The 21,750-nt window shown below is 43.3% G+C and overlaps 1 protein-coding gene across 1 annotated transcript in view; it reads left to right on the forward strand.

Moving 5' to 3' along the window:
* EFCAB6 (EF-hand calcium binding domain 6) overlaps positions 1 to 21,750 on the forward strand; it is a gene marked incomplete at its 3' end in the record, with an annotated part of 228,542 nt that overhangs the window by 112,606 nt on the left and 94,186 nt on the right. Inside the window, exons 15-16 of the mRNA XM_036760831.1 lie at positions 2,107 to 2,272; positions 20,004 to 20,118. Of these exons, the coding sequence (XP_036616726.1) occupies positions 2,107 to 2,272; positions 20,004 to 20,118 (281 nt within the window). The remainder of the gene's footprint in view (positions 1 to 2,106; positions 2,273 to 20,003; positions 20,119 to 21,750) is intronic.

Genomic DNA, 21,750 nt, shown 5'->3' on the forward strand with positions numbered 1-21,750 from the left:
CTATTCAAAATCTTCCATTTTACAGAAGGGGAGATGGGTTCAAGGTCACACATAGTAAATAGAAGAGGCAAGAATTGAACCAGGTCTTCTGATTCCCAATCTGGGTTCTCTGGCATAGGCTGGGTGAGGGTTTCCTACGTCCACGTTGGGCTCGGCGCCAAGTTATCATACTTAAGGTCCCTCCCAATTCCAGCCAAGAATCCATCATTCTAAGGCAGGATTGCATCTCCCTTTCCTTTTCCAGTGGCCCAGATTTCCTCCTTTCATCTTCTTTGGGAAAAGCACCTATTAAACTGTTTACTTAACGTTTCCAGTACAAGTGATCAAGCTATTAAAATGATTGCCAAATTAAAGTCTTAGCATAAAACATACTTAGGGAATCTATTAAAAAAGTCCAACTGATGAACATTCTGACTCTTCTTCATTTTGAAAAATGCCAGTGAGTGCTAATGAAAAAGAATGATTTTAACTTGCTTGTTTGTGGGTCTTAATAAACCCATAAAGAAATGTAAAAGAGATGTGAGGTTTTCTCCTTTGTAACTTCCCTTGGAAGATGTTCTGGGATAAGTAACGATGGATTATCTTAATGGGCGACTGACAAAATCTGAAGGCATTCCTGTTAGGGTGGTGGTGTTGCAGGAGCTCGCAAAGTGGGGGAGATGATCAGATTGAAAAAGAAAGGTTAAAAGTTCCTGTAGGGCAGAGGGAGGACAGGGACAGGAGTGATGGTGACAGCCTTGAAGGTCCAGGCCTTTCATATGATGGAGGGGAAAGGGACTTGCTCCATTCCACTCCATGGGCTCCCAAGACAAAAATGAAACGCTTCTGGCTCTCAAGGAGCTGCATGACCCTGGGCAAGTCACTTAACCTCTCCAAACCTTCCCTATGTGACCTCAGACAAATCACATCATCACCATCATCACCATCATCATCGATAGTTACGTAGTAGTGTAACATTTTAAAAGACATCTATAAAATGCAGATAATAACAGCACCTATGGGGTTGTTGGGAGGAACAAATGAGCCAATTTGTGTAAAGCCCTTTACAAACCTGAAAGAGCTACAGAAATGCTATTGCCATTATCATCATCATTATATTGCTACTCACCCCAGGGTGTGCTGGGACACCCAGCCAAGCTCTATGCTGTCTGACTATAAAGTTAACAATGAATAGAAGTCACTCTATCTCCCTACCTCCCTGGGCCTCAGTTTCTTCCTGTGTAAAAATGAGGGTATTGGACTAGGTGGCCTCTGAGAATCTGTAATCCTGTATAATCAGGTGCCTGGTTTTCCCCCAGATGGTCCTGTAGTAAGGATCCTGGCAACCACTTTGTAGGTGATCTTATTGGATCCTCACAACTCTGGGAGGTAGATGCTGTGATTATCATCATTTTACAGGTGAGGAAAATGAGGCAGGTAGAAGTTAAGTGACTTGGCCACGGTCATACAACTAAGTGTTTGAGACAAGATTTGAACTCAGGCCTTTCTGCCTCCACGAGCGCCCTGTGCACTCCACCTCCCAGGATTGAGTAGTGATGGGGTGTGGAGGGCCTGGGTCAAGCTGCTAAGCATTTATTAAGTACCTGCTATGTGCCAGGCACTGTGCTAAGCCCTAGGATTACAAAGAAAGGCAGAAGACAGTCCCTGCTTTCAGGGAACTCACATCTAATGGGGGAGACAACTTGCAAACAGCTGGTACAGAAGATGTAGACAAGATAAACTGGAGACCAGAGTCTTGCCTCTTAGCCTGTGCACATGGGCCTGGACCAACTAAACCCAAATACAGCTTGATCTGACATTTTTACAGGACATTGGCAACCATCTAGACCAGCTAATTCCTGAATAGGCATCATCTCTAATACCCTCCCCAATGGGGAGTCACCGTCTTGCCTAAAGACCTCCACCACCCGCGGGGATGTCTTCACTTCCCAAAAGCATCTAGACCACCCCCTCATTGGACAGCTATAGAGGACAGAGACTTACACTGACTGGCTGACCCTGGTCCATCAAGGTGTCACATAGTTCAGCTCAGGGCATCCCCATTCACCAATGTCGGTATGCCAACATGCTTCTGTAAACCTTGTGGGTGGGCCTCTGTGTTTTTAGGAGCAAGTACGACTATAAAAATGAGCCAATAAAAAACAAGACTCTCGAAGAAGTGATTGAGAGTCTCAAGAGCTGGATCCAGCTACAGGACACCGGCTTTCGGGATACCTTCCTTGAGTACAGCAAGCATCCCCTGGAAAAAATCAGCAAAGAAGAATTTAGGAAGGTAGGAAAGTGGGAAGTGTGTGTGTGTGTGTATGTGTGTGTGTGTGTGTGTGTGCTTCTGCACATGTGTGTATATGCTCACATGTATGTGTTTACACATCATGTATTTGTTTTTGTGTTGTCCTCCATTCTTGACAAGGACCACGAATGACATCAGGGAAATGATGGCGTGACTTGCAGTTGACTTGCATTTGAGTGAGGGAGGGCTGTCATGCGCTTGTATGTTTCTTGATTTCCCCAATATGGCCAGCCTATTGCTCCCCAATGGTCCTGTCCCAAGAGTCAGGGGCCTGAGAGCATCACATAACAAATTTATCAAAGCTGCCTGCAGAGCCCTTCATCATTCTCAACATTTCCCCCAAGACATAATTGGCTCAAGATAGTTTGGGAAAATACATGCGCATCGGACTGGCCAATACTGCACTGGACTGTAAGCTCAATGAGGGGAAGGGCTGTGTTTAACCCAAACCTGGTCCCTCTCCCGGTGCCTAGAACACCGTGTTCTACATGCAGTAGGCACTCGATGAATGTTGAATGAATGAAATAGTTATCCCTTCCACATCCTGACTTTCTCCATCCCAGTTTTGCTATATTGTGGCTTGGCTTAAAAAATCAAATGGGAATTTTTGAGGAGTTTTGTGGAGGCTTCAGACAACACAGAAAAAGTTTAGAAACTCAGAAATGCCTAAAATATGTCTATAGTATTATGTAATATCAACCCAAATCTTACAATAAGGTACTATAAACACCCCATAAAAGAGAAAGAAACAATTCAGACATCATCTGTGGTATGAATGGAGAGCCGAAAAATTTTTATGTGGATTTTCCAGAATGCAGGGCTACTACGCTCCTAACCTCCGGAATGTGGAAGGGATAATTGTAAGTGGGCTTCTCTCTAGGAAGCCAGAAAGTTGCAAGGCATTAGAAGAAGATAAGATCTTGGAGGGTTTCTTAATTGCCTTTGATTAAGGGATTAGTAAATTTCTGCCGGGAAGCCCTCTGGAAAAGGGTCTAGAGTGAGACAAATATGAACCGTTCCCCTCATCTCCTTTGCATGAATGAGTTACAAAACCCTATTCAACAAATACAATGAAAAGCTAAAAATATATGTGAATGGTTCTAAGTGTTGGCCAGGTAAATAGGAGGGGAAGAAAAAGAGAAAGAGGGAAGAAGGGACAGTAATTAAATACCTACTGCATGCCATGCACTGTGCTAGGCACTGGGATACAAACCCCAAAATGACACAAGCCCTGTCCTCAAGGAGCTTCCATTTTATGGGGGAAGAAATTATTTCCATCTATGTGAGCTATAAACCTGTTTTTAAAGTAAAGAAAAGGAAACTAGGCCTTGAGGGACCCCGGAGGGTTGGGAAACCCAGAGAGAGGTTGGGTAGTTTCTGAAGTGAGGGTCAGGCAGGCCACCTCTTGTTCCTCCTGGTCTTCCTGGGTCTCCTCCCAGCAGGTCACCACAGTCAGCTGATCCGGCTGTCCAGGAGCACAGAAAAATCCGTGCTTTGGCCAAAACAAAAACTCTGCCACTGTTTTTACACCACAGTTTATTTTTACAATGAAGGTTTTGAATGCACATGAAGAAATGACTTAGGCTAGAGATAAATGAATTTACTTTGGAAATTTAGAAGTCATAAGTTCATGAATTTAGAGCTAGGATGGACCTGAGAGATCAATGGGTCCAACCTCCTCATTTACTAGCTGTGTGATCCCAGGCAAGTTACTCCACCTCTGTTTGCCTTGGTTTCCTCATCTGTAAAATGCGTGTAATATGATAGCCCCTATCTCCCAGAGTTGTTAGGAAGGTCAAATGAGATAACACATGTAAATGCTTTGTAAACCTGAAAATGTTATGACAGCTATCACTGTTGTCATGAGCTGGAAGTGCTCTGCTCTTGGTACCGGTTCTTGCAGAGGAACCCTCAAAGTGGTTTCTCCATGTGAGTCTTAGTCTATGTAGGTTAAGAACTTCTTTCATCTGAAACACACAAAGATTTTTCATATATTTCAATACAATTTATGCCTTTTAGAATTTTTCCACTAAGGACTTTTTAAGCCATGTTGCATTTTCACAACTATAGGCACAAACAGAAGTCTCATCTCTTAGTAATTGGTTTTTGGCTGAAATGAAATTCAAACTAGGACCAAATTTAGGCCAATCCCTCCCATTCCCCTTGTCTATTCCACAGTTCGATACTACTTGGGTTTGTTAGAGAGTCATTTCTATATGTGGGCATTTCCAGGTAAAGCTGTTAGGAATTCACCGATCTTCTTCTGAACATGTCAGGCAAACAGCCCCATGGTGAATAGGATGCTTCCAATGTGGTGCAATATACAAGGCCAGAACTCTTACTTTCCAAGTAGAGATAGTCCCCAGGGCCCTGTTGCTGCTGCTGGCTTCTAAATGTGTCTAGAATATTGGCAATTCCACAGGGCTCTGGCTTTATGGTCTTGCTAATTATCAGGGTCAGTCACCTTACTCCAGGTGGTCTGTGGTGGAGAGAGCATTGAGATATGGTTCTGAAAGTCTAGACTTAATCTTGCCTCTGCTGCTTGATCCCTATTTGATCTTGAGTAACTTACCTGACTTCATCTAGAAAATTCTAAAAACTCTAGCTCGAAATCCGATGGCTTCCCTGTGTGACCTCAGACAAATTGCATCATCATCACCATCACCATCACCATCATCATCATCACCATCATCGCCATCATCACCATCATCACCATCATCACCATCACCATCATCATCACCATCACCATCATCACCATCATCACCATCACCATCATCACCATCATCACCATCATCACCATCATCACCATCACCATCATCATCACCATCACCATCATCACCATCATCACCATCACCATCATCATCATCATCATCATCATCATCATCATCACCATCACCATCATCATCACCATCATCATCATCACCATCATCACCATCACCATCATCACCATCATCACCATCACCATCATCACCATCATCATCACCATCACCATCATCACCATCATCACCACCATCATCATCATCACTGACGTTTACATAGTAGTTCAATATTTTAAAATCACTTTACACACATCATTTCATTTGATCCTCCCACCTACCCTGTGAGGCATATACATTACTGTTATCATCATACCCATTTTATAGTTCTAGCATACCCTCTGAGCAACTCCACCAACTGGTACTCAGATTTCAGATTGGGTGCCCAGAAGGCAATTATTGTCTCATTTTCTGGGGGAAATCTTGTGGGTGGCTACTCCTACTCTTGTAGATCATGAGCCCCCACTGATGTGTTTCACACTAACAATCAGCCAATAAAACCCAGTTAGCTCTTAGCAAAGACATTTTCTCAAATGAGAAAATTCCTCCTGTAAATCTTATATGCATTTTCCCACAAATGAATGAAGCACCTGTAGTAAGAGTAGGCATAAACCTAAACTATAACGGTAATGAGGAACACATATAGGAGTTGTATGTGGCAAAGGTAACTTCATAACTTTTGCTACGAAGATGCTGAAAATGCTTTCTCATTTCATAAAGTCCTCACGAACCTTGGGTTCCCCTTGGGTGTAGCGTCTCTACTGGGTGGTTTGCTCATCTAGGTTCTCAAGCTTGTTTTTTTCAGAGGTTCTGTTTTTTGAAGCTGCTTTCTCCTACAGGTGACTGTCTCTTCGTATCTCTGTTTGGCTGGAAGGTGTCTGTGAAGTCACAGATGACCTGATTTGTGTTGTGTCATCTCTGCACTGGGTGCAGTCACTCTTATTGGTCTAGTCCTTCTCCTTCAAAGCCGTATAGCATGTGCATGCATGCGCGCGCGTGTGTGTGTGTGTGCGCGCGCGCGTGTGCGTAAATCCGCTGCTCTCCCATCACCTGCAAGGCTGTTTTGTAGAGGTAGAGTTCTTAACCTGCAATCTCTCCCATCACTGAAGGTGAACTACTGGACTTGGCTTAGAGCTTACTACTTAAAAGCCCTTAGAGTCTGTCTAATTTATTTGTTCAGAGCCAGTCACTCTGTTCCCTTCTTGACCCAAGCAGAGAGGCATTCACACCTCCTGAAGGGATCAGACTAAAGGGGGAGCATGGGTGAAGTCCTGGAAGAGCCCTGAGTGGTATGCAGAGGAGCAGTCCTGATGGGGATGAAGAATAAAGGTTGGGGGGAGGTGTCAAAGGCTTAAGAAGTGATGGAAGGATAGAAGTTATGGTCAGATAGAGGAATTTTAGAATTCTTGATCATAGAAATGGATCAGTGGGTGATGGTGAGATCCTGGGTGTGACTGTGGGTCCCCAATCCTAGTATCACCACTACCTGGGGACCCATGCACTTGGAAAGGGAATCTCCTCTGCCCCCTGTGCCCCGTCATGGTCTCCTCTCAGCTCCAGCCTCCTTAGCCAGCTCCACACTTGCCCTAACCCTATTTTCTGCTCAGTCCCCACAGTCTTGCTCTCCCCTTCTCCACTTTTCTCTGTTCAGTCTTTCCTCTTCCCACTGATGACTCTCTTCCTCCTCCAAGGCTGCTCTGGACCAACTCTCTCTCCCCACAACCACCTCAGTCTGAAAATGTCCTCATACAATTGGGGGGCTCGCTTGTTCCTGCTATGGTTCCCTCCCCCACCCAACTATTAGCATCAAAGACCAACAGTGAGGGTGATACTTTACAAATCTTAAATAAGTCTGGAGAATATTTTGGCAGCTCTGGGTAGACAGATGCTTCTTCCCCTCTCCCTAGCCCATGTAGGGAGGCACATCACTAGATCCCTACCATCACCATCACCATCATCACCATCATCACCATCATCACCATCATCACCATCACCATCATCATCACCATCACCATCATCACCATCATCACCATCACCATCATCATCATCATCATCATCATCATCATCATCATCACCATCACCATCATCATCACCATCATCATCATCACCATCAGCCCATGGTCAATCAATCAATAAATGAAGCACAAGGCATTGTACTAAGCTCTGGGGATACAAAAGGAGGCAAAAGCCAATCTGCCCTCAAGGTGCTCACAATCTAATGGGAGAGATGACAGGCAAGTCAATTGGGGATAACCACCAGAGAGGAGGCATTGGGAGAAGCTTCCTGTAGAAGAGGGATTTTAGCAGATAAATGAAGGAAGTCATGGAGGAAGCAGGAGGTGGAGATGAGAAGGGAAAGTGTTCCAGGGACAGTCAGAGAAAATGCCTAGAGCTAAGGTGGAGGCTCTTGGTGGTGGAACAGCGGGAGGACGACGTCCTAGTATCAAAGAATGGGCATTAGGGAGGGAGGAGGGGATCCACTTAGGAAAGGCTTTGAATACCGAATACAGCTTTCTACTTGATCTGGGAGGTAACAGGAAGCTTCTGGAGTGGATTGAATTGGGGAAAGTGCCGTGGTGCATGGTCAGTCCTGCACTTTAGAAAGACATTTCTACCTCTGGCTTCAGATGAGTCTTTGGAAGGCATCTCCCAGCACAGACCCAAGGGGATGTGGGAGTATGTCAAGAAATCCTGCCTTTTCCCCAACCTTCTTTAATGGCCATTGTCTGAGAAATCTCCCCTCAAAGACTCTGACTATATAAGGCTTGCAATAAATCTTGTTGATTGGCTGTCCTCTTCGTCTTAGAAATGTCAGTGGAACAAGGGGAAACTTGAGGAGCATGAGAGCCATTTATGTTTGTCAAAGGTTTAGTCTCTCTGCCTGTAATTGTACCTTTTTCTTTCTTTTTCCCTCTTGTTTCTGCTTGGAGGTCTGCACTGATCCCACCTGTTAAACCTGAAAATTTGGTTGAAGGAAACAACAGAGCTAGGTGATAGAAAAATCCATGTTGTTTATTATTTTCCCTTAAAGCATAGCGGAGCTAGCTTACTTGTACGTACAAGGAGTCAGAGTATGAACTCTGGCTGCCTGAACAAAGCAATGAGAAAACTTATATACGTTATTTCAGCAGAGCTAGCAAGCCTGTATGACCTCATTTTTATGACCCCCATGTATGTTTAACCATGATACAAGAAGAGGATTTTCCTTAATAGAATAGATTGTAAATACAACAAATTAGATGGTTGACAGAGTGTCAATTGGAATTACTACCCCAGGATCTCTGTGTTTAATTGGCCATTAACATTCCACAACATAGTATATGCCCATAAAATATTAAGATAAGGAAAAGTCACATAATTCAAGATAGTGTCTGGGGTCAAGGTTTTCACCCTTAATGGCCATGGACAGAGCAAGGAATACTCCATCTGGATTTGTTGATACAAGATAGAGATGTCTCTGAGCTTACTCAGAGAACAAAGAGACTGTTAGGATCAGGCTTTTCTTCTGGTTAAGTAGTTCAGGTCCTGAGTCTTATTGAAATTACAAAAATGATATAAAATAGTATAATATTTTCCACATTTCCTCCTTTTGGTCAAAGGTAAGCTGAAAGCTTCACCTGAAGACCAATTAAGGTATGGAAAAACCTCTATCTTCCTCAGGGGTAAAGTTGTAAAAATCCTTATCTAGGTGGATTCAGGTTTTTTTTTTTCTTTCTCTTTCTGTGTTTGGACATCCCCAGAGATGCACAGTAATTATAAACTACTTGTAAACAAGCAGGGGGAGCAAGTTGCAAGGGGTATCAGTAGGGAACATAATGGGGAAACCAGAGCACCTAAGTAAAATAAGCTAAAGATACCAAAGGTACAAGTAAACAGTCTTGGGAACTCAAGGGACTCAGAAAGGGAAAGAGCAGTTCTTCGTTCAGGTTCTGGTCCGGGCTCTTGGGAAGGTTGCCTGCGTCTGATGCTGTCCCCTTCAGGCTCTTTGAAACCGGAGGGCAAGGTGTCCTATGGGCTCAGATGTCCACTCAGGAGCACAGGCAATCATCAGATATGATAGAAGGATCAAGGAGTCCATATCCACAAGTTGGCAGCTGTAGAAGTAGCCAGATCTGACAGGAGCTCCCAGAACACATGTAATTTGATAATTGAGAGAAAAACAGCACACCATAGGTCCCAGCCACTCAGGGCTAAGTTCAAACAGTACAAATACAAAGTAGCTTTAAATCCCAGTTACATATTTCCAATGTCCATTTAAGGCAAAAAAAAAATTTTTTTTAGATGCCTAATTGTGGTTATCTGGTTCCTAGATAGTAAAAGAGAGTTCTGCTTCTCTGGTTCAGATCTAGAAATCCTCAGACAATTCTAACTTAATATAACTTAATCACTTAAATTTGGCTCTCCTTCTTTTAACTTCAGAGTATTTCAGTTCATATATCATCTACTGTTTCTAACCTTACCTAAATTTTGTACCTGGTATAAGAGTTCTTTAAAATATAAAGGTCCAACCATAAATTGAACTCATCTTCCTTTTAAAATCATCAGACAGATACTTTAATAAAGGAGATATAATTTCACTTGTACTATCTCATACAATTTTCTTGTACAAAAATCCACATTTAAGATCTTACTACCTAAACACACTTATTAGCTTGAATTTCCATGACTGATAAATTTTGGAGCCAATCATACACATCTGTATATAATTCTTAGAGGAATCAATTTGGTCCTATGGCTTTTCCTCAAAATTTGCTATCCCTTTCTTTTTTATTAGACATTTATCACATTACATCTTTGCCTTATTACTGTGTCTAATCATTTCCTCCTTTTGGAGGATGTTATCTCTGTATCCTTCTGATCCTTATTTGGTCATTTAAAATTGTAAGCTATTCATTCCTGTATCCTATTATAATAACTCAGAGATATTCCAATATCCATCTATTATCTAATAGATTTAGCATTGTGCTTACAAAACTTTCTTGATAATATAAATTTGCTATGAAAGAAAAGAGGGACAGTGTCATACAGAAAGAAAGAACTTCCTTAGCTCTGTTTGATTCCAGGCATGAGTCATATCTGATAGCCAATCATATAGCCATTAGATGCTGAAAGCAGGGCTTAGGAGTAATCAGGTGGAGACTTTCCTTTTCAGAAAGGAAATAGCAGAATTGGGAAATAGAGTCAGGAAGATCTTACCTAGGTTGTGTCCAAGGTCGTCTTCAAGACTTTTTTCCAGGCATAGACATCTACCTTTAAGAATTCTCAGTCTGTAATGCCTGCCATTCCACTACTGGCTTCATGTGACCTATACCTGTAATCAGAGCTTAAAACAATATTAAATTGTAGTCCCATAAAATCTTAAATAGCAAATAAATATCCTTCAGATAGGACTGTCCCAAATTTCATTGAGCTAATAATTATCAAATCAAGCTACATAACTTTTCCATCTTCTAAAATACTTTCTCACACTCTCAACTTAACTTAAACCATTTGAAACTATCATTCTCAGGAGAGGGGAGGCTTAGCTAACTCCCATTTGTCCCCTAACTTTCTCATCTGCCTTTCGTATTTTCCCTCAACCTTAATTTACCTTTCCAAACCTTTCAAACCCAATTCAGTCTTCATTTCAGCCATAAGACAAAACAACTCATAAGTTAGTACTTTCATTGTCATAACTGTGTATACTGGAATCCCATTCCAGCTTCTTAAACAAACAAAAGAGGTTAATGACTGACCTCACAAATTGATGGATTGTCCCTGTTAACTCATTCTGGAGGGAAAAAGGAACACTTCAGGAATTGAGTCTTATACACATTGTTAAGCTCTAACTCTCGCTTAAAATCACAAAAACATTTTCCAAAATACTTCTAGAATTGTTTACCTAAACTGAAGATGTCTCTGATTTAGTCGCAGTAATTAATTACACTATTTGTGTCAATACCCAATTGCTCTTATATCACTTCACAACATTCAAGAACTCTATCTCGCATAATACATACAACTTTAAAATCCCATCCTAGTCCATGGGATAATGATTCAACCCTACATCATAAAACTTCTCTTCCCTTTCTAATTATTCTCATTAACACTTTAGAAACCATATTATCTTTCATTTGACTATACAAGAGTACCAATATAACCAGTCATTTGATTATAACAACAAGATTTTACATATTTGCATTTATCCAATTTCCCATTTTTTCAAAAAAACAACTTTTTTCACAATGGTAACAGATTCTGGCAGATAACTTCCCTTTTGTTACTACCTGCTTATTTCTGATTAAAGAGATCTGCCACATCATCTCCCCCTGAGGGTGGGTTCTTTCCCATCAGATGGCAAGCTTCACTAATAAGAACTGTATCCTTAAGACCCACATCCTCCTCGAAACCCAGTCTTATCCTAAAAACGCATCACTTTTGCTGACTTTAAAAAGCCAGGTTTTTTTTTTTTTTAGGCTTCTGACCCCTACTGTTCTTTCTTTCAGTAAAAACTCAAATCCCAGTAATTGTTGCCCCTCCCCTTTCCTTCCCTTCTGACAGGTGGGCTAAGGTGAATCTTCTTATCTAAACTAAGGGCGGGGAGGAGTAAGGAATTCAGACTGTCTTTTCCAACCTCCTTACTCAAAAAAGAACCTTGAATAAGACATTGAATGGGAACTTCTATAGATAAGCATTAATTCTAATAATTCTAATTAGGTTCTCACCCAGAAACTCCGAGAACTCACAATAGGTTTGAACTGCAACCAATTGACTTACAGGTGGAAATTCAGCGGGCCTTCTAAAATTATACAAAAAGATTTTACAGAACATTTTCCAAAAGTACGTTCCTTAAAGCAAATTAATCCTTAAATGCTGGAATTCATTAACTGAGTTGGTACCAAATGTCCTCATTCTCAAATATTGCCCAGAATTCCTAGATATTACAAATTCCTTAGTCAAAAAGTGTTATAATGGGAGGACACTTAATTTCTATAAATTACATACTCAATTAAATTAACCCTATCACAATAACAAAGTTTACCAGGACTTTAAAAAGCTTTTTCCAGAGTAATTCCTCTACACTGAAAACCACACAAGATTGATAAGAATTCATGACTAGATGGTTTCAAAAGTTCTTGTTTCAGTTAAAAATCTCAATTTCTTAATTAACTACGATTCTTAATCTAACAACATCCAGATTATAAGAGAAATTATTCTCTAACAGCACAGGTAATGCGATGTTAACCAATTTGTATATAATAACTAACTTAGAAATAAGTATACCACAAGCAATTATCATGTATCTAAGACTTGAAACAGATTCCAATTAATTACCAATCTAGTGATCATAACTGAGTTGGATAAGCAAATCAAATCTGATTCCTAACCACTGGTGGTAACATTTTAATTTCTAAGGCCCAATACTCTTAGCATTGTAAAAGATTACCACATTTTTCAATATTGCTGATACATCTGTTTGTCAAATTACACAATTTAGAAATGTAACAGCGCCCTAAACATAATTATGCATTTTAAAACTTGAAACAACCCATTTATCAGTTAGGTGAACATATTCCTAAATCTCCTTGCCCAGAGAATCTTTCATCTCATCATTTGAAACTATAACTTTAAATCACCAGATATATTCTCATAATAGAAAACTTTTTCACACAGAAAGTCTGTTCTCATGGTTAAATATCAGTATTATTAATTATTTACTTGTTATAACCACATATAACGGTTCCAAATTTTATCACATCCCTTTGAAAACCCAATTCACATATATCAAAATCAGATTAAAATTGCTATGATATCATTTCTTACCACACAATGGTCTTCTCAAATTCCACAATCTAAGAGAATTTTTGGGAACACAATGCAAGTTTAGAAACACAGAAACAATAAATTTCAGATGACGTCTATTGCATTTCCAGATTACCACATATAGAAATTATTCAGCTTATTACTTCTGGTATTTTAAAAACCACTTCATAAGTTAACAATTACATTAAATCAGAGAGAGATAATAATAATGTTGTATCTAACATATACCAGACTTTATGTTACGCATTTTACAATCATTATCATTTTGATCCCGTAACAACCATCATTATTACTTTCCCTTTAAAACTCAGGAAACAGGTCAAACAGATTAAAATACAGTTTTGCAGTTGGAACAAGAAGTGTGAAGTTACCTAGAGAAGTTACCTAGAGCAGAAGCTAGTATCCCAGTGGTGACAATTCTGGGAGGCAGAAAGTCCAAATCCATCTACCTCACCCTTCCCCCACAACTGCAAAAGTTACTGAGCCTAGGGCAGTTTGCAGCTGCTGAGGACAGAGTGGGCAGAATGCATAGGACCTGGGTGACAATTCCAAACTTTGCCGAAATGAATGGGCTACAAAGATACCCATGGGCACAGGACTGTCAGAATACTGTCAGTCTGTGAAATTCTGTCCTTCTCTACAGTTCTCCTGCATTCTCTTCTCCTAATCTGATTTGGGAGGAAAGGAGTTTGTTTAGCTGCTCTAACTTTTACTGCAGCTCTGGCTCGGTCAGAGACAGGACAATGGTGAAAGATCTCAATGATTGTAACTCAAGTAAACTTCATCTAAGTGATCAGCAAGAGTGAGCTCCTGGAGGGATTTTACAGTCTCAGGAGTTCTGTCCCAAAATCCAACTAACCAATTTCTAAACTTTTAATGAATAATCAATCCCAGAATATGCTAAAATGTTTCAGCTCTATTTTTTTCTTCAAGTTCGGCTGGCCAGGCCAAACATTGAAAAAGGAAATAGAGTCTCTGTTTCCCTAACTGCAGCCTTAGAATTCTCTGGCTACCTGCGTTTCAGATTTTACCAAAGTATAGACATTTCACAGCACACGCTCTCACACAGACAGTTAACAGACAATTAACAAAACAAATACAGAACAAATACAGACTGAGCTCAGAGTTCAAACAACAGAGAATTAGAAGCTTTCATGAGTTAGCTATTAGCACCCCCATGGTCTTTGGGGAAGCCTTGGCGTTCCTGATTTTTCTGACTCTCCATATCCTATCCCTTAGGAAGAGGGAAAGGGGAGATGGAGGAGGACTAGGACAGGTAAAGGAAGGCGAGGAGTAAGGATAAAATGCATTTATCCTTCCCATAATCAGAGCCTTCAAGGGAAGGAAGCAGGAATAGGGCAGAAGGCAAAAACAGAGCCCTTAAGGGAAAGGGGGAAAGGGGCGGGGAGGGAAGAGAGAGAGGAGGCAATGGTAGCAGAACAGAGTTACCTCTCTCAGGATCAGAGCCCTTCCTGGGAGGCAGAAGGGGAGGGAAAAAGCAAAGTGCAGTTTTTCTCCCCAGGACCAGAGCCTCCAAGCGAAGGAAGAGAGGGAGTGGAGGAACAGTTGGACTTCTAATTCTAGTTTTTGACTGATCCATAGTTAATTTTCTAGATCAATCAGTGTTTCCAGGGGATCTATGTGCGTTTGACCGCAGATCTGTGTTTTACCACAGATTTGATCCCTGCTCCCAGAGCTAGCTTAAAGGGAATTTCCAGACTTCAACCAATTTTGTGGGAGTTCTTTTTGGAAGCTTGGAAGAGAGACAACTTACCCCACCTTGTCAAGGCCAAAATTCCAGGAAAAATTAATCCTATGGCGCCCAAAAGCGTTGGCAAGGTTGGGCTGCGTTGTCCCGTTTCCATCATTTCCATCCGAAAGTCATGGCACCATAACTGTTAAACCTGAAAATTTGGTTGAAGGAAACAACAGAGCTAGGTGATAGAAAAATCCATGTTGTTTATTATTTTCCCTTGAAGCATAGCGGAGCTAGCTTACTTGTACGTACAAGGAGTCAGAGTATGAACTCTGGCTGCCTGAACAAAGCAATGAGAAAACTTATATACATTATTTTAGCAGAGCTAGCAAGCCTGTATGACCTCATTTTTATGACCCCCATGTATGTTTAACCATGATACAACAAGAGGATTTTCCTTAATGGAATAGATTGTAAATACAACAAATTAGATAGTTGACAGAGTGTCAATTGGAATTACTACCCCAGGATCTCTGTGTTTAATTGGCCATTAACATTCCACAACATAGTATATGCCCATAAAATATTAAGATAAGGAAAAGTCACATAATTCAAGATAGTGTCTGGGCTCAAGGTTTTCACCCTTAATGGCCATGGACAGAGCAAGGAATACTCCATCTGGATTTGTTGATACAAGATAGAGATGTCTCTGAGCTTACTCAGAGAACAAAGAGACTGTTAGGATCAGGCTTTTCTTCTGGTTAAGTAGTTCAGGTCCTGAGTCTTATTGAAATTACAAAAATGATATAAAATAGTATAATATTTTCCACACACCGTACACAGCTATTGGGTAGCCTTCTGGAGGCCTTCAGAACTATACCCCCTTTCCCCAGGTGCTGTCCAGCTCCTGAGGGATATTTCTTGTTTGGGGAGGCGGGGCTTGTGAAAGAGCTGGAATTGGAATTTCCAATAAAAATCTACATGTAATTATTTGCCAAGGTTATGTTTTAAAGAGCTCAGCCAATATATCTATTTGGGAATCGAGGAGTGGGGGAAGTGATGTTATGCTGTAGGCTGCAGCTTCATGTTCTGAGTATTTAGCATGAGCCAGTGCTCTGCTCTCAGAGTGGGCCAGGTTCCCCTCTAGGGCTGGGACCTGCTTGCCCATATGAGCAAGCAGCATGTGATGGTGGTGAACAGAGGTCGGATGCTGCCAACACATGTACCCATTTCCCAGCTCTTGTCAGTAGATTGATAATTGGTGGCCTAGGATGTACCTGAAATAATAGCTCCACCTCAAGGCTGGGGCCAGCTTACAGGGTGTTTGACTGAGAATTCATTTGCAATGGGCTGCCTGCTAGTGATCAACCAGCTGCCCTGATCCTTCCTGGAGGAGGAGTAGGGTTTTGAAGTAGCTTGAATCATGGATTAGAAGCTGGAAGGAACCTTAAAACTTTCCTAGCTTCCCTTCACTCACTTCCATTTTACAAGCGAAGGGCCCAGGGAAGGCTCTTAGGATTGTAGATTTGAAGCTGAACCCAACCTGAGAATGCAGCTTGTCCTTTCTGAGATCTAGAGAGAGCTCACAGGGGGTCAGGACTTGGGAGCTAGAGGCTCCTCTGTCTGATGTTTGTCCCCAGCCCCCTTTCCAAGCTAATGGTGCACCATCATGCCTCCTCATGCACTCCCTTGCTTTAGCTGACTCACTGTTGCCCAGCCCTAACATTGTCTTCTCCCTCCTTTGTACGCCTAGAAAGTCTCCATCCTCACCTTTGCCTCTTGGAGCCTCTGGGCTCCCTTGGAGGCTCAGCTTAAATGCTCCCTCCTATAGGAAGCCAGTCCTGATTGCCCCCCACCCCCCATGTAGATACCATGCACATATACTGGCTTGTGTACATTGGGAGACAGTGTGGTTCAACCTAAAGAGCACTAAATGTGAAACCGGAGGAACTGGGTTCAAATCCCACCTCTGATTTAAACTACTTGGGGGACCTTAGACAAGTCACTCAACCTGCCCTGGGTCTCAGTTTCCTCACATGTAAAATGAGGGAGTTCAGCTAGGTAGTCCTTGAGGTCCGTTCTAGCTCCAGAGCTAGGATCCTAGGTTGCTTCATCCTGGTATAATGTGAGTTCCTTGAGGGCAGGGAATATTTATTTATATTTTTGAATCCCCATCTCAAACCCCAAGCACATGGTAGGTGCTTAATAAATGCTTGTTGAACTGAATTAAAAAAAATTCCTTGGTGGTCATCTAGTCTATTCCCCTCATTTTACAGTTAAGGAAATAGGCCTGGAAAGAAAAGAATGACTTGCTTGAGTTTACATATGTGGAAAGTGACAGAGTCAGGTTCAAACTCAGATCCTTTGATTTCATATTTTCCCACTATATCTCATTCCGCTTGCCCTCCAAGACCCTCCAGTGAATGCTGGGTTCATTTTCAAATCCTTTCCCTAGTCCCCATCAGTAATTCAGCACCAAGTCCTATGATTTCTTTTCTCCATCACCACTGGGGGCTTTCCCTTCATCACTGTCAATGTAACGACTGGTGCCACTGCTTGTTCTGAAGCTCTTCGACCTGAAGACTATGATTCTTTTCGTAGTCAGTCAATAAACATTTGTTAAGCACCGACTATTTGCCAGGCACTGTGCTAAGAGCTGGAAGTACAAAGAAAGGCAGAAGATAGTCCTTGCCCTCAATGGGGGAGACGCCACGCAGACAGCTATGTAGGAACAAGCTCCAGACGGGGTGATTTGGAGATAGCAGAAGGAAGGCGTCGTAGATGTAGTGATGGGGGCCGTCTAGTCTAACCAACTCCCTCTGTTTACAGATGAGGAGCCTGAGGCCCGGAAATGTAACCTGATCTGCTCAAGGCCAGCTAGATAGGAGCTAGTCCTTCCTCCAATGTAGAGCACAGAGCTCAGAGTCAGAAGACCTGAGTTCAAATCTCAGATACTTCCTAGCTTGTGTGACCCTGGGCAAGTCATTTCACCATTTGCCTCAGTTTTCTGATCTGTCAAATGAGCTGCAGCAGGAAATGGCAAGCTGCATCCTGGTGCATCCTGGAGGATCTCTGCCGAGAAAACCCCCAGTGGGGTCACTGAGAGTCAGGCATGACTGAAGTGACTCCACAACATCCTCCCACACCAGTCATTGTGGTCCAAGTTGAACCTGACCATGGGCACCTCCTCGGTGACTGGCCTCCAGGAGGTTTATTCACAGCTAGTCCAGACCAGCAAGGCCGCCCTCAGTTTACCTTGACCTAGCTCTGGATAAAGAAGAGGCTCCTGAGCTGGATGCATGATGTGGCCTGGGATCAAGCTCCTGATGGCCTGACCTCTGTCTCTCTGCCCTGGGCCCCCGCTGGGCACCTATCTCTCCTGAGAGGTCTTGGTTCTGGGCTCTTCACCATCCTTGAGGGGGCCCTGTCTCTGCCTCCCACTGTTCCCCAAGCTTGAAGCACCTCCCTTCGCCATCTCCCCCAGTTGCTGTACCCGATGCACCTTATCACTTCCCATGTCCTCTCTTTGGTGGACTGCTCTGATCCCTCCTCCAGCAGCATGTCAACTTTTTGAGAACAGCCCATTTTCATCTTCATATTTCCAAGTGCCTTGTACACAGTAGGCATTTAATACATGCTTTACACTTTCACTTAGTTGGGGCTGGTTTGTTCCCATCTCATTTCCCGTGTCTTTATTATCCTCCTCTTTATCACAGGGACACATAGGCAGAATGGCTAGAGTGCTGGGCCAGGAGTCAGGAAGATCTGAGTTCAAATCTGGCCTCAGATACTCACTAGCTGTGTGACCCTGGCTGAGTCACTTCACCCTGTTTGCCACAGTTTCCTCATCTGTGAAATGAACTGGAGAAGGAAATGTGAAACCATTCCAGTATCTTTGCTGAGAAAACCCCAATGAGGTCATGAAGAGTTAGACACGACCCAACAACAGCAGCAGTCATGGATCCTGGGCTGGAAGGGATGCTATCTAAGCCCATCATACAGATGAGGAAAATGGGGCCCAGAGAAGGGAAATGCCTTCCCCAGGGTCACACAGGTAGTAAATGTTAGAGCCAGGATTTGAATCCACGTCGTCTTCACTCTAAGACCAGCCCTCTACCCATCAAGCCAAGTTGCCATAATCTAAACTGTATTTCTTTCTATACTTATCCTATCGCCCCCCACCCCCAACATTGCAGACCATGAGCTTCCTGAGGTTAGGGGCAGCACAAAAGTCTTCTGAGAGAATCTGGGCACCCCGAATGTCGTCTCCACCTCTTTCTGATCCTTTACACCTTCCCTTCCTTTGAGACCTAAAAAAGACTCACCTCCCTGGGCCAGGCTGCTCTCCTCACCTCCACCGGCGCTTGGTCCTCTGTCTGTGGTTCGCACTGTGGTCTTTCGTGGGCATCTGTGTGTTTCCTTGGGGCCTGGGGGGTGGCCATAGCTGTCTCCTGAGCCCCGGCCCTGTCTGTTCCTATCACATCATAATTTCTAAGAGAGCAGGACCTTAGGGTCTGGCTTCCCTCGGCTGGTTTCCCATCCCCTGCCCTCAGTGGGCAAGGTATCCAGGCAAGGTAGTTGACTAGCTGACCGTCTGGCATGGAGTGTTGTGACATCAGTGGCTACTTCGACCTAGCCAACCAATCAGCTTCCCCGGTGGGAAGGGCTGCCCCAAGACTCTGCAGTCACATTTGCAAAACCTAGAAAGCAGAGGTTTGCTTTTTTTTAAACCAGCCTCCCCTCACCCAGTGTCTTGAGCCAGAAAGCAGGTTAGAATCCATTTTGTGGTCATGTTCTTTTCTGTGTTTGTGAGGGGAGAGACCAAGAGTGACTTGGAGGCCATTGGGTGATGTCGTGAGGAGGAAAGTCCAGCCTGGCCAATGTTGTAATGAGCAAAGGATTGGTTCACGTGTTTGATGAAAATTACAATAAAGTTGACATTATTTTAATGCTTAGAATGAGATCAGCAGGCTTCCTGAGCTGGAGGGGACCTCAGAGACCATCTTTTGTCTGATCCTGCCATTTCCCAGACAAAGATCTCAGGGTTCACAGAGGGGAAGGGACCCAACTAAGGTAACACAGCTAGCAGGTCCTGCCCAGCCCAGCTCTCTGGCCTCCCAGCCCACCACTTGTTCCCTGCCCTGCACTTTCCCTTCCTAAGCAGCGACTGCCTGATTAAGCATACTAGATTTAGTTTTGGATTCTTTGTGTAAAAGTGAAATCAGTCCCCTGTCAGTCACAGCCAGCACCAGGGACGCCCTTGGCTAAGACAGGCACTCCACTTCTATCTTGCTGTCCTTGGTCCCAACAGTGGGCAGTGCCCATTCCGAGGTGCCAGCTGAGCCATACCCGGTGGAGGCGGTGACTTAACTTTCTCCTTCTCTTCTCTCTCTGCAAGGTGCTGGAAGATAACGGAATGCCTATGGATGATGAGCAGTTTGGCCTGCTGGTGAAAAAAATAGGATATAAAAACGAAGGACTTAGTTATCTTGATTTTGCATCCGGATTTGAAGGTAGCTGAACGAAAGATGCAAATATGGCCTGAAACAAATCTTACGTGAACAGCCGGGCTGTTCCCTTTGGCCTGCAGCCATCCCACAGACTCTGAGCTTGTGAGCCGCCCAGTCTGTCAGTGACGCTAGCAGCCTCAGAGGGCGCACGGTTACAGGCCGAGCTGTGAGGGTCAGCGCTGTTGGTGTTCTTGGCCGAATGATGTTGCCGGAGTTGTGCTCAGCTGGAGGTTGGGTCAATGGATGAACGATGTGCCCAATCATTCCCTGTCTTACAAATCTTGGCAAACTCCTGTTTTACGCCTGGTCCAGTGTTAGGCCCTTTGGTTGCAAGGAGCAAAAAGGAAAACTGGCCCTGTCCTCGTGTAGCTTAAACTTTATTAGGGGACATAATATTTTTACATGTACATAAACGTAAAATATTGAATGTAATACAAATCAATGCAAGGTAATTTCAGAAGCGGGGAAGCTCAGGACGTGGCCCTTGACTAGGCCTCGAAGGGTTAGGGATTCTACCAGAGGTGCATTCTAGGCATTAGGGATGACATGTGTGAAGGTGTAAATTCTGGAGATGAAGGAATGTCATGTGTTTATGAGTGTGTGTATGTGTGCTTGTGCATGTATGTGCATGTATGTATGTGTATGTGCATGTACATGTGTATGTGTGTATGTGTATATGCGTGTAGTAGCAAGGCAGCATTTGAGCTGGCCCCAGAGTGGAGAGCATTGCATAGCAGGACCACTGTGGTTCAGGGTGTGTCTATAATATCATCTCTACCCTCTTGGTGCCAGAGGGGCTGGTCCTCACTAACTTAATCTAACTACATTTGGATTTTTTTAAAAAGCCATTCAGATGATGGTCTTTGGTGGCAGTGACCAGGTCCTGACGTTCTTTTCAAGGAGGAAGATCTGTACCCAGTTAAACCAGATTCAGAGTAATAAGATTGTGAGGATAGAACGTTAAATCCATAGTGTCTTGGAAACTTAAAGAATTTCCCTCCACCCTGGATTCCCTAAATCCAGGCTTGCTGTTCATAGACTAGGAGATCTGGAGTTGGAAAGAACCTCAATGGACATTGGGTCCAAGCCCCTCATTTAACAGAGAAGGAAACTGAGGCCCAGGAGGGGGAATGTCATGAGTCAGAGCTTTGAAGGAGCTTAGAGACTGTCTGAGGATGGAGGAGTGTAGATTCAGAGCCGGAGCCCCTCAGTTTTACAGAGGAGGCTGAGGAGGCCAAGAGAGGGGAAGAGCTTTGCTGTGTCTAGCACGTTTCCCACCGTGCCACATAGCCTCCATTCTTTAATTTATCACAGATGAGAGGTTGGTCCCACCCGACCACCTACCTCTGCCATCTTGCTGGTGTTCTTCCTAGAGATAGGCAGATGAAGATTTCCTCCCAAATACGATGGGGCCCCAGGTCAGTGAGCAGTGGTTGCTTGTGTGTGCTCAGGACAAACATGCGGCGCTCCCTCTGCTCTGGCATTCTTGGGCTCTTCTGCAACATCACACAGCATTCCAGTTGGAAGGATGAGCTCTAGGGAGGTGCTCTAAAGATGGTGTAAATATTAGCTTAAGGGTTTTTCACTTTTATTGTGATGTGAGTGGTAGAACTCAGGGACCCATGAGTGCTATCT

Source organism: Trichosurus vulpecula, chromosome 5, assembly GCF_011100635.1.
Source record: "Trichosurus vulpecula isolate mTriVul1 chromosome 5, mTriVul1.pri, whole genome shotgun sequence".
Lineage (NCBI taxonomy): Eukaryota > Metazoa > Chordata > Mammalia > Diprotodontia > Phalangeridae > Trichosurus > Trichosurus vulpecula.